The sequence below is a fragment of the Ranitomeya variabilis genome, chromosome 3 (assembly GCF_051348905.1).
Source record: "Ranitomeya variabilis isolate aRanVar5 chromosome 3, aRanVar5.hap1, whole genome shotgun sequence".
In the NCBI taxonomy this organism is placed as follows: Eukaryota; Metazoa; Chordata; class Amphibia; order Anura; family Dendrobatidae; genus Ranitomeya; species Ranitomeya variabilis.
In genome coordinates this window covers 662,456,955-662,469,979 of record NC_135234.1, presented here as the reverse complement: position 1 = coordinate 662,469,979, position 13,025 = coordinate 662,456,955, and the positions used below count along the sequence as shown (strand labels likewise).

Below are 13,025 nucleotides of genomic sequence, written 5' to 3'. Positions count from 1 at the left end.
TACTAAGCGCGGCCCTGCGCTTAGTTACCCGATGTTTACCCTGGTTACAAGCGAACACATCGCTGGATCGGTGTCACACACAACGATCCAGCGATGTCAGCGGGTGATCAAGCGACGAAAGAAAGTTCCAAACGATCTGCTACGACGTACGATTCTCAGCAGGATCCCTGATCGCTGCTACGTGTCAGACACTGCGATATCGTATGGATATCGCTAGAACGTCACGAATCGTACCGTCGTAGCGATCAAAATTGCACTGTGTGACAGTACCCTTATATACACAGGTGTGTGCCTTTCCAAATCAAGTCCTATCAGTTTAGTTAAACACAGCTGGCCTCCAATGAAGGAGTAGAACTATCTAAAGGAGGATCACAAGGAAATGGACAGCATGTGACTTAAATATGAGTGTCTGAGCAAAGGATCTGAATACGTATGAGCATGTGATATTTCAGTTTTCCTTTTTTAATAAATTTTCAAAAATATCTACATTACTGTTTTTTTTCAGTCAATATGGGGTGCAGAGTGTACATTAATGTGAAAAAATGAACTTTTTTAACTTACCAAATGGCTGCAATGAAACAAAAAGTAAAAAATGTAAAGGGGTCTAAATGAATACTTACCATACCCACTGTACATTTGGTAGGGGAGAGGAGATGAATGACAATATGACTACAAGACCAGACTACAGTTTGTAGTCTGTTACCATAGACACATATAGGCCTACTTAGGAGCTGTAGTCCGATAACGGTAGGAGATTCTACATGATGGTTGCTTGTACTAGAACAATAATAAAATCGCCTACACAATCCTGTTATTACGACTTGTCCTTTACGGGAGTCCAGGACTAGACCGATATCCGTGTTTCTGGATAAGTTGAGCCGTGTGCCTGTCTTGTGTATTAATAATCTCATACATTTGTTTTGCAGTATAAAACTAGTAAAGAAGGCAGCGTGATGGGGGTCGCAGTTTCTCGAATAGCAATGCTTTCTCATTGTCAGGCTCTTTCTCAGTCTTGTAATTATACAGAAGGTGGGTGAAATCCAAATAGCGTTCATGCTCTCTGTGCATTTGTAGTATTTTGGCTGCCGTCATATTTAGATCCTCTGGATTGGTGATAAATGTCAATTCTGGATAAACCCTCTATTATATGATATAAATGAGAATAACTTGTATACTATCACATGATTAAACAGTATGGCCATTCATGTAAAATTGTGTCCTTTGCGTAGGTGAAACCATGGTAAATGTCCTCGATTTTAAGAGGGATGCTGGTCTCTGGCATGGCATACTAACGGTGAGACTCTCATTTTGTACCCTCGGATAATGTGGCTTGATAATACCGTGCACCCAGCAGTGGGTTATGCTTCTGCCTGGAGGTTCAGTAGAGGCACAAAATGGCCGCTAATACGGATATATGCATGCGCCCTAAAACTGTTGGAGATATTTTTGGAAGCTCCATTGTAATGGTAGATGCTTCTCTAATATTGTGTGAAGCTTTCCCTGATTAGTCACTGCAGGGAAATCCCAAACATGATGCCCATTCTGTGTAGTATCAGAGTTCTGCCCCATCATTGGCACCAGCAGTGTGTGAGCTGGCGTATGTCCCATGCCCCTCATCTATAAAAAATGACTACAGTTTATAAATGTTCTCATATGTTCTATCATTTTCCTTTAGAATGTAGTGAATAAAATGCATACAATCAGTGTTCCGTATGCGGTGATGAAAGCGTGTCCTTTATCTTGGGTCCAACGAGTCCATGCAAATAAAGGTAATGTCCTACATGGTGATAAGTGCACCGGTTCAAAAGAATAAACGTTCCTTCATAATTACTGTCAAGTGTTGTATTACCTGCCCAACGGGTCAGCTCTATGAACACTCACTCATTACATGTGCGTAAATGATTTTGGAGCTGCTTTAAGCTGGAGATACTTGCAGTCAACCATTGATCCGCATTCATCTGTGTCAGTGATTATCACCAACTACATCATGTTGGCATAGACACATTGACTCTTGAGGCCAAGGCTGCAGCGACACAAGCAATCTGTCTAGCATGGGTACATGCACATGTTAAGTATTTGCTGCATTTTTGTAGCATTTTTTTCAGCCCAGCTTTGTCACAAAACGAAGGGATTTCCGAATACCAGAAGGGTGAATGAGATTCATGAAGTCCCATGCACACATTGCTTATTTTTTCCTTGCAAATGTGAAGCAGTTTAGAATCTGCAGCATATCGATTCTTTCATCATTTTTGCAGTGTTTTTAACTTATTCTAATGACTGGGGAAAAAAAACACTTCAAATACACTTATTTGATGCTGTGTTTTCCTGCCAAAACCTTTAGGATTCCCTGCAGAAACGTCTGCAGCAGATACTTAACGTGTGCACATACCCTTAAGGTGCTTTCACTTTGTGTTCTTCTCCAATCTCCGTGGTCCCGTTGGGGCTAATGTCTGAACCCCCTGCAAAATGGGATTCAGATGTATGCGCCGATGGGGCCATTGACAATAATAGTGCTGACAGTCAACTTGTGACGTGGACACTCAGACAGTCTACTACATCTGGGTGTTCGCCTCGAGTAGGCGTATTCTTCTAAAAATGATGCACGACAGAGCACACATTGACTCCATTGGCACCATTATAGTCAATAGCCCCATCGGCGCATATGTCCAAATCCCGTTTTGCAGGGTGTGAGGGGGTTTCAAAGCCCCAATGGGACTATTGAGTCTGAGGAAGAACACAGTGTCAAAGGGCCCTTAGTGCTGCCTTGTTGGCTGTGAGGTGAATGAAGTGCTGTCAATGCATTTTTAGGACATCTGACACCTAGATAAAAAATCTTTCAATTATAGGTTTTCACTCTGTAGGTTCTACTGATTTTGGTCTACAATTACTATGCAAATACCAAAAAAACTAACATGTGAAAAAGATCTGCGTGTAATAAAATAGGCCCCGTGACGTAATTGATGCAATATATCTTCTTCTCCCTGACAATTTTTTTTCTCCAGCCTAAGTCCTGTCAGCCTAGGAGAAGATTTATTTCTTTTCATGTCACAACCCTGCTCCTGCAGCTTCGATATTTGTGCTTACAATACAGCTCCTCTGTCAGTTGAGACACAGGACTTGAAAGCTGTGTTTCTTCAGACTGCAGCCCGTCCTAACACGTGACTAGCAGAGGCTGCTGTGAGAATTTTGTGATGAGGGACATTTTATTACACTTTGCGAGAACCCCTTTAAAAATAGTAGAAGATATCAAACAAAATGAAAAGTGAACAGCAGCTGTAACTTCACCAATTCGATTGTGCCATATTGATGGACAGAACTCTTATCAGTATATTATCTTGAAACCTGAGTGAGATCACTGCCAGTTTTGAGCAAATTCTATTCTTTATCGTGAGGGTTTATTTCTAGTTAGATCAGTGCCAAAGCCCACAATTGTGTAAATGACGTGGTGCTGAGATCTTGGCATTTAAGTTGATTTTTCTTCCGTTGGAAACAAGAAGTGAAGGAAATGGATATCCTACAGCACTGAGATAAAGTCATGAATACCTCTTTGTTTTTTTCTTGTCTCTCAGCCAGGGTTGCGGTAGTAAAGTGCCGGGACTTGCACTGGGCAATGATTGCACACCGAGAACAGAAGGATATCAGTTTGGCCTCACTTCGCATGCTCATTGTAACAGATGGAGCCAATCCTTGTAAGCGTCCTTGTAGTTTATGATTAATGATTATGATAACCAGATTGTAAAGGACAAAACTGCAACACTCAATAAGAATGTGGACAGTTGTTTTGTGTCAATTTTACTTGCTGCTTAAAATGCATGTTCATGTTCTGTATTTAATAGAGTTGGATCATCAGCACAATCATTTCCTCAAATCAAAGCCATTTCTCAGTAGGTTGCATGGGAAAATCTAGTATTACATCTTGCCTGTTCGGAGGAGTGGGCAGCCATTCAATACCCAGGCACAACAAAAGCACTCAATTGTAGTCACTTTAACAAAACGAGGATGACATCGAGTAAGAAACTATGGTGTCTGTATGCCCCAGTCGGCCAAGTAACAATACCTGTGCCATTTACCATCCTTTTAATAAACCTATTTCTCTCTCGCTTCATTGGGGGACACAGGAAACACACTGTTTAATATCTGACACATGCTGAACATTCGTTAATACTATAGACCCATAGAGTATGTGCGTTATGTGTTCCACTCATTTTCTGGCTGATCTACGGTAGGTTTAATGGGGGCTTATCATCAAGAATGAGCGTTCTTATGAATGGATCCTTACTCATACATTGCAGATTTGGTCAATATTTTACATCAATATTTTAAAACCTAAACCAGGAATAGATGCAAAAAAGACAAGTAGCCTAAATCTGTTATGTCCCCTGTGTCGTAAACACACTTAGTTTTGGCTTGCAAATCCTGATGCAAAATACTGACCAAATCGGGAGAGGGGAGTAAGGCTGTGCCAGAACAAAGCTGTTGGGCATGTTAACATCCTACAGGCCGAGCCTCCTTCCCCCCCAATACCTGCCAGTACGGGAAAGTCAGAATTGCTCATTATTAGAGATTAACGAATCGATTTGCAGAGCCCTGGTTCAGCAGACATGTCAGACGTCTTCAGCGGCTGGATGGGAACCCAGTAACCCACGTCCCATTTGCATGCCCTGCTCCTTTTGTGATTTGTAGGTCCGGTGTGTCACCATCTTGGTGGCATTGATGTGGCTGCTGGACCAGGGTCCTGCCCATCGATTGAGTCATCGCATCCTAAAGGTTGACCAAAGTCAGCAGTTGTTGATGGCCACCTTAGAATTCTTCACACCAACCTGGAGTCTGCCAGTGATCATTGGCTTTTTATCACAGCCTATGTATAATGCACAAATGCTTCCTATCATGATATGTTCTCCATGCTTAGACCTCTGTGTGCGCAGGATGGGATGTGATAAAAGAATGAAGGGAATTTCTCCAGATGTACCATCATTTCCATTACCATTTATATACGCTGCGTACACTTAAGTCTTCAGCTCTTCATTTTATAGTTGATATATCCAGAGCCTCTAGTCTACCATCATGCGAGGATATTTTGAAGCTATGTCCTACTTTAGCTTACCTGTCATAATTATAGCATTTTTACACGTAGTGGTAGGTTACACAATCTGGAACCCTTGCAGTGTAATATCGCTCCTCTATTAACCCTTTTTATTTCATAACTCTAGAATGCACTTAATTTCTGTGTTTTTCTCCGATTTTACACAGGGTCTGTTTCATCCTGTGACGCTTTCCTGAGTTTATTTCAAAATTATGGTCTTAAGCCTGAAGCGATTTGTCCATGTGCCACATCTCCAGAAGCCATGACCGTAGCCATCCGAAGGTATAGTAAGAAAATAAACTATCGGCATACTACTTGCGTTTAGGCTACGTTCACATTTGCGGTCAGCGCCGCAGCGGCGCCGCATGCGTCATGCGCCCCTATATTTAACATGGGGGCGCATGGACATGCGTTGTGCTGCGTTTTGCGCCGCATGGCCGCAAGCGTTGGACGCAAGAAACGCTTCAAGTTGCATTTTTTTTGCGTCCAACTTTCGGCCAAAAAGGACGCATGCGGCGCAAAACGCAGCGTTTTAGCGTGCGTTTTGCCGCGTTTTTGTTTGCGTTGTGCGCTGCGGCGCCGACGCTGCGGCGCACAACGCAAATGTGAACGTAGCCTTAGAGACGGCCTTAATTTTTTTTCCTGTGTTTCTTTTTCATCTACTATATCATGGGAATGAAAGGGGTTAAATATATCTCTATCCATCTATCTATATGGAGGATACTGGGTCGGTACATTGAAGCTTGCAGCAGTTTTCTATATCCGCTTTGTATAGTATAGTCTCGTGCCCTTCTTGTATCTGTCTGTGTTACGCTTAGTAATTACACATATGATAATGTTACAATGTGCAATGTCATGATAAGAATTATTCTTTATTAAGACCTGGGATCCCTGGGGCCCCACTGCCTGGAAGAGCTATTCTGTCCATGAATGGGTTAAGTTATGGTGTTATCCGTGTAAACACTGAAGACAAGAACTCTGCTTTAACGGTGCAAGATGTTGGTCACGTGATGCCTGGAGGTATAAGAGGACATTTTTGTTGTCTCAATGTGTGATGTAAACTTGTCATATACAGCATTTGCTAAAAATGATTAGCTGATTTTTGTTGTTTTTATCAGTTCTTTAGGCGACTCCCATCATCTCAATATACTTTCTGTGAAATGTATACCAGTATGTTGTGATGTTTTAACTGCTTTTAAACTGTCTATAGAGTTTATTCGTCCGGCTAGTCCACAATTATTTCTGCACCTATTTATAAAACTGTGTGTACCGTATATACTCGAGTATAAGCCGACCCGAGTATAAGCCGACCCCCCTAATTTTGCCACAAAACTGGGAAAACTTAATGACTCGAGTATAAGCCTAGGGTGGGAAATGCAGCAGCTACCAGTATATGTCAAAAATAAAAATAGATACCAATAAAAGTAAAATTAATTGAGACATCAGTAGGTTACGTGTTTTTGAATATCCATATTGAATCAGGAGCCCCATATAATGCTCCATACAGTTCATGATGGGCCCCATAAGATGCTCCATACAAAATACGCCCCATATAATGCTCCATATTAAAATATGCCCCATATAATGCTGCACAAAGGTTAATAATGGCCCCATAAGATGCTCCACACATTATACCCCAAAAGATACTCCACACATTAACACATTATGCTCCATACATTATGCCCCATATGATGCTCCATTCATTGTGGCCCCATAAGATGCTCCATACATTGTGGCCCCATACGATGCTCCATACATTGTGGCCCCATTCGATGCTCCATACATTGTGGCCCCATATAATGCTCCATACATTGTGGCCCCATATGATGCTCCATACATTGTGGCCCCATACGATGCTCCATACATTGTGGCCCCATACGATGCTCCATACATTATGGCCTCATATGCTGCTCCACACATTTGCCCCATATGCTGTTGCTGCGATTAAAATAAAAAAAATCACATACTCACCTCTCTTCGCTCAGGCCCCCGGCACTTGCGATAGTCACCTTCCTCATTCCACGCGCCGCTCTGTCTTCCATCCTCTGCACTGACTGTTCAGGCAGAGGGCAGCGCGCACACTAATCACGTCATCTCGCCCTCTGACTTGAACAGTAAGTGCAGAGGATGGAAGACAGAGCAGCGCGCAGCGGTGGAACGAGGAAGGTGACTATCGCGCAATGTCACCTCCCCGATATACTCACCTGCTCCCGGCACGGTCCCTGGCAGCATCTCAGTGTCAGATGGTCTCCGGGAGCCGGCGGCATCTTCCTGTGTTCAGCGGTCACATACCGCTCATTAAAGTAACGAATATGCGTCCATATTCATTACTTTAATGAGCGGTACCACGTGACCGCTGAACACAGGAAGAGCTGCCCGGAGACCTTCGGACATGCAGGGACCGCGCCAGGAGCAGGTGAGTATGTCGCTGCGCCGCTCCCCCTCACCGCCGACACTGACTCGAGTATAAGCCAAGAGGGTCACTTTCAGCCCAAAAAAGTGGGCTGAAAATCTCGGCTTATACTCGAGTAAATACGGTATATCAGTTAGGAAGCACTTACCCTGCTTCCTCCTCCGAACCCAGTGAACATTTGGTCACTTGGTGTAGGAAAGGAAAATGAGTTGCTATGTCCTAGGAAACACAGAAAGCTCTATTATGCATCTCGGAGGCTGACATTTCCCTGTGGCTGGGGCTAATATACCAGCCCCAATTACAAAGGAAAGCAGGAAACAAACAAACAATGTATTGATATGTTCTATGATTGTATTGATGTATACAAATCATACATATGTATGATATACCTTTGAGGGGCATAGTGTATAAAATAAATGAGAAAAATAGATGAAAATAGCATAAATTTAAAAAAAAACAAACATAAAGAGACATTGCCAGTCTGCATCGCTGTTTCTAGCCCCACTTCCCATCGTAGAAACATGTTCAATATATTAAAATAATTTCAGCGGAAAGGCGGAGACCATTTAAAATGTTTTTAGCTGTTTTTTTGCGATCATAAAAATAAAATAAATATTAAACATAGACCTATATTGCCTATCTCTCTTAACATTTTCCCCCAATATCAGCAAAGGAAAAAAAATTGATATGACATAAAAAGCCCCATGCATCGCTAAAAAATAAAATAAAATTAGTTCAATAACTAAATGAGAAAAAATGATAGAGCTGTTAAAAGCACGTGTACAATAAAACCCCGAAAATATGCCTGGGAGAGAAGGGGAGTAAATGGCCAAGTCATTAATTGATTAATAGGTTATTCATGGATAAAATGGAATTGTTTTAAGATTATATGACATTTTCTACAAGTATAGCTTGTACAAAATCTCTGTTAGTCTTGTAAATAATCTCCATTACTTTTAATTCTGTAAATGCACCACAGCTATGGAGAAGAAGGACCTGGACCTCATATGCAAATATTATATGTTGATCTATTGCGGCAAATCAAAATTTTCATAAATGAACTCAAGATTTTTGCGTGAAGTAGTTGTAGCAAGCTTTGAAGTTTGTCCTTTTCCTTGGAATAGGAGTTAACTAATGGGACCCCCACTGATCCCAAGAATGGATCTCTGAATAACATTGTCTGCATGGAGCCAAGGTCAAGAGTGAACACCTCCGCTCTATTCATTCTCAATGAGAACATCAGAGTAACCAAGCACAGCAATCCGCTAGTCTTCGGCACTTCCATTGAGAATTAATGAAGCCTGGCTGTGCATGCTTGAAGCCCGCTCTTTCAGAATGAGGCTTTTCAGATGTGGGGATTCCAGCAGTTGGACCTCCAGCAATTAGAAAATTATCTTCTATCCTGTGTATAGAAGCCCACCTCCAACTCATGACTACCTCTTTAAGTTATTACTTACATTATTAGTAGCGTGCCACATGGCGACAACCCCAACTCTGCACCCACAAAAGGGTTGACCTAAGTGGCAAATATCACCCGTGCTGCTAGGAAAAGCTCTCAGGTTTCTGGGCCACAACATCTCCGGAGACACAGCACCACCACAAAGAGAACTGATCTCAAAACTCACTTTTACAAGTGAGAGAAAATACCTGGTCCAAATAAGTGAAGAAATAAAAAATAAGACCTAAATACACCACAGTTGTAGAGAAAAGATACCTGGACCGCACATCTAAATATTACGCTTTATCCTCCTGCGGCCAAGAAAAATGTTCAAAAATGAACAGGAGGTCCATAGATAACATCTTAATCAATCTTTTTACTTTTGGTCCAGCATTGAACACTGACTGTATAAGTATAAAGTCACAGTCTGTTGCTGATTCCAGCTCGCCTGCCTTTTCAGGGGTGATGTGTATCGTAAAACCGGAAGCTGTGCCACAGTTATGTAAAACAGATGAGATTGGTGAAATCTGCGTGAGTTACAAAGGAGGGGGGATAAGTTATTACGGACTGTCAGGAGTGACGAAGAATACATTTGAGGTGTGTATGCATATAAAACATATGTCTAATTGCTTGCACGCCCCAAGACAAGACGTTTCATTGTGATTATACTTGTTGTACCCAGCGCCCATCTTTGCCGGCACGGAGCACTTCTACCAGAGATTCAGTGGCTTCCACTGACATCACATTGACAGAACAGCTTCTTCTCTTCTATTTTGTTCTGTTGTCAAGTGGTGACTGCAGATGACATGCTGATTGACAGCTGGCTCTCCGCTGCCTAACTGTGGAGAGCCAGCTGTCAATCCGCATGAAGTTGGTAGTCACCCCCTGTCAGTAGAGCAGCCCGGAAGAAAAGGAGCTGCTCTGTTGACGTTGAGCAGCTGAAATAATAACAGGAGCAGTTAGTTACCGCTATGTGTCGACTGTTGATGCCGGGTTATAACAGACAGGTAGTGCACAACTAGTAAAAAAAAAAAAAAACCCTACACCTGAATAAACCCTTCAAGTAATACTTAGTTACTACTGGTGGCCCTCTGTTCAGGGTCATGGTCTCTTCTTTGGTCCAAACTGTAATGTGGTTGCAGAAAGTGTCACCTTCCCCGGAGGACCTGTCCTGTCCTGCATTACACATAATGGATTTGATTTGAATGTGTACTGTCTAATGCTTAATGTTTCCCAATGGTGGCGCTGCAGGAATACTTATCATATGCTATAGGTTTCCTCAAAGATTACAGCTGATCTTTCTGGGTACCAGCAGGGGCAACACTTTGTGATCAGCTTATTGTTAAAAACTATCCTCATAAAATGACCAAAATGACCTATTACTTAGTTTTAAGACGTTTTTGGTAACATTTTTAATGTCCTATTGTTTAAATCCTATTTTTGTGCTAAATTTATTTTTTCTTAAATATTTTTGACAATTTTTTTTGTACCTATCACAATCTGTGTTAAAAATAAAAAAAAAATCTAAATTTTGCAATTTTCACATTAGCCACTAGGGGTTTTTTTTAGACTTTTAATTTCCTGTTGTTTCAGGAAACAACACATGTATATAGCCACAATAAACAGAATCCGCCTCGATCTTATGTATTGCTGCAGCAAATGAGCGTGTGAAAAGCTCCTTGGTAATGGAGGGGAAGCAGGGAGAGCTGTGGCATCGCCTAATGTCATTGGGGGAGTCTTTGGTATCAGTTGTGTATAGAGGTGTTAACCTGTCATTGTAATCCTGCCTCTGCTGATAAAGAACCTGCTGAAAACTTTTCCCGAAAAGGTAGTATGAGTCTAAAAAAGCCTTAGTGGCCAGTGTGAAAAGTGCAAGATTACAATTTTTTTTAATAAAGATTGTGATGAGAAAAACAAAATTGCCAAATAAAAAAAAAATACATCCATCACAAAAACCTGATTTAAACAATAGTTATTTTTCCGATGGTACCTTCCCTTTATGGGTCCTGTCTAACTGGCAGGAATTGTCTTGGGACTTCCTTTACATTGTCTATCACTTCCAAGCAAAGTCCATAACCTCTGTCCATGATTTTTCACATTTTTATATTCAGTTTCCTCACTGTGGAATTGTACATTAGATAAAAACTAAGATCTGAGGGAGTCTTCATGTAAATCTGTGTATACTACTGTGATCTGGACAGGTCTGCAGTGCGAGCACAGGTGATACCTGCCTGTATTTGGAAGGAGTACAATATTCTCCATTCCCTGCCTGGATTGTCTACAAATAGACATCTGTTCATGCTCTCCGATTGCTGTGTGAATATGGTACCTGTGGTGTCCCTCACATATAGCTTTTCAAATCCCTGACTGCCTCACTTCAGAGTTTCATCCTACATGTACGATCCCTGCATCCCTCTTTCTTGTACTTTTGCAAGCAGCAAATCACTTAGTTGTGTGTTGTTTTTTTCTCTCCAGGTTTTACCATTTGGTGCCACAGGAACTCCAATTGGGGAAACCCCATTTACCAGGACGGGCTTACTGGGATTTGTAGGACCTGTAAGTGCTGAATTTAATTGGCTGCTATTAAAGTTACCGTATATACTCGAGTATAAGTGACCCGAGTATAAGCCGAGACCCCTAATTTCGCCTCAAAAAACTGGGAAAACTTAATGACTCGAGTATAAGCCTAGGGTGGGAAATGCAGCCGCTACCAGTAAATTTCAAAAATAAAAATACATACCAATAAAAGTAAAATTAAGGTTAATATGGGCCCCATAAGATACTCCATAGAGATATTTGCCCCATACAATGCTGCACAAATGTTGATTATGGCCCCATAAGATGCTCCATAGAGACATTTGCCCCATATTGTGTTGCTGCGATTAAAAAAAAAAAATCACATACTCACCTCTCGTCGCTCAGGCCCCCGGCACTTGCTATATTCACCTCTTCTCGTTCCGGCGTTGCTGTGTCTTCCACGTCCTCTGCACTAACGTTCAGGCAGGGGGTGCAGACTAAGCACATTATCGCACCCTCTGACCTGAGCGTCACTGCAGAGGACACGGAAGACGGAGCGGCACCGGAACGTGGGACAGATGACTATCGCGCACTACTCCCCCTCCCCATTATACTCACCTGCTTGTGGCGCTGTCCCTGCATCTCCGGTCTCCGGGCGCTGACAGCTTCTTCCAGCGTTGAGCGGTCACCATTACCGCTCATTACAGTAATGAGTATGCGGCTCCACCCCTATGGGTGTGGAGTCGGGTCCATATTCATTACCGTAATGAGCGGTACCATGTGACCGCTCAACGCTGGAAGAAGCTGTCAGCGCCCGGAGATGCAGGGACCGCACCAGGAGCAGGTGAGTATGTCACAGCTGCTGCCCCGCCGACCCCCCAGGGACAATGACTCGAGTATAAGCCGAGAGGGGCACTTTCAGCCTAAAAAAATGGGCTGAAAATCTCGGCTTATACTCGAGTATATACGGTAACTTGATGTACAAAATACGACCTTATCCCTTTTATAATTTAATTCAGTCTCTTCCTTTCCTCATTCTATAATTGATTTTTGTCTTTTACCTTAAAGGGGTTGTCCCACGAACAAAGTTAATTTTAGTCAATAGATCTTGTAATAATAATATCTTCCACAATTGGATGTGTTTAAATATAATGTTCCTGTGCTGAGATAATCTTATAAATGTCCCCCTGCTGTATACTATGTAATGGCTGTGTCTGACCGTACAGGAACATGGTCTGATCATACCACAGCTCCTGGGCAGGGAGGAAGCTAAAGAGTATGCAGACAGGACCGCATGGGATCGCCAATAATTTTTTCATTGAGGTAAAACATTTTTTTAAAACCAGGCAGGGAAAAACTTTGCTTCACAAAAAGAATCCACTGTGATCCCCAGCTGTAATGTCTGTATCCTCTCTTTCTTCCTCCCCTGCCCAGGAGCTGTGGTATGATCCGGCCATGTCCCTGTACGGTCAGACACAGCCATTACACAGTACACAGCAGGGGCACATTTATGCGATTATCTCAGCACAGGAACATTTTTTTAAACACATCCAATTGTGGAAATTATTATTATT

General features: G+C 42.2%; 1 protein-coding gene across 2 annotated transcripts in view; it reads left to right on the top strand.

Annotated features, from left to right (window-relative positions):
- Positions 1 to 13,025, top strand: part of DIP2B (disco interacting protein 2 homolog B) — a 196,761-nt gene that overhangs the window by 153,263 nt on the left and 30,473 nt on the right. For both annotated transcript variants that reach the window (XM_077297861.1, XM_077297862.1), the window contains exons 13-20: positions 927 to 1,029; positions 1,230 to 1,294; positions 1,676 to 1,769; positions 3,570 to 3,689; positions 5,251 to 5,365; positions 5,964 to 6,103; positions 9,395 to 9,531; positions 11,410 to 11,490. In XM_077297861.1, the coding sequence (XP_077153976.1) occupies positions 927 to 1,029; positions 1,230 to 1,294; positions 1,676 to 1,769; positions 3,570 to 3,689; positions 5,251 to 5,365; positions 5,964 to 6,103; positions 9,395 to 9,531; positions 11,410 to 11,490 (855 nt within the window). The remainder of the gene's footprint in view (positions 1 to 926; positions 1,030 to 1,229; positions 1,295 to 1,675; positions 1,770 to 3,569; positions 3,690 to 5,250; positions 5,366 to 5,963; positions 6,104 to 9,394; positions 9,532 to 11,409; positions 11,491 to 13,025) is intronic.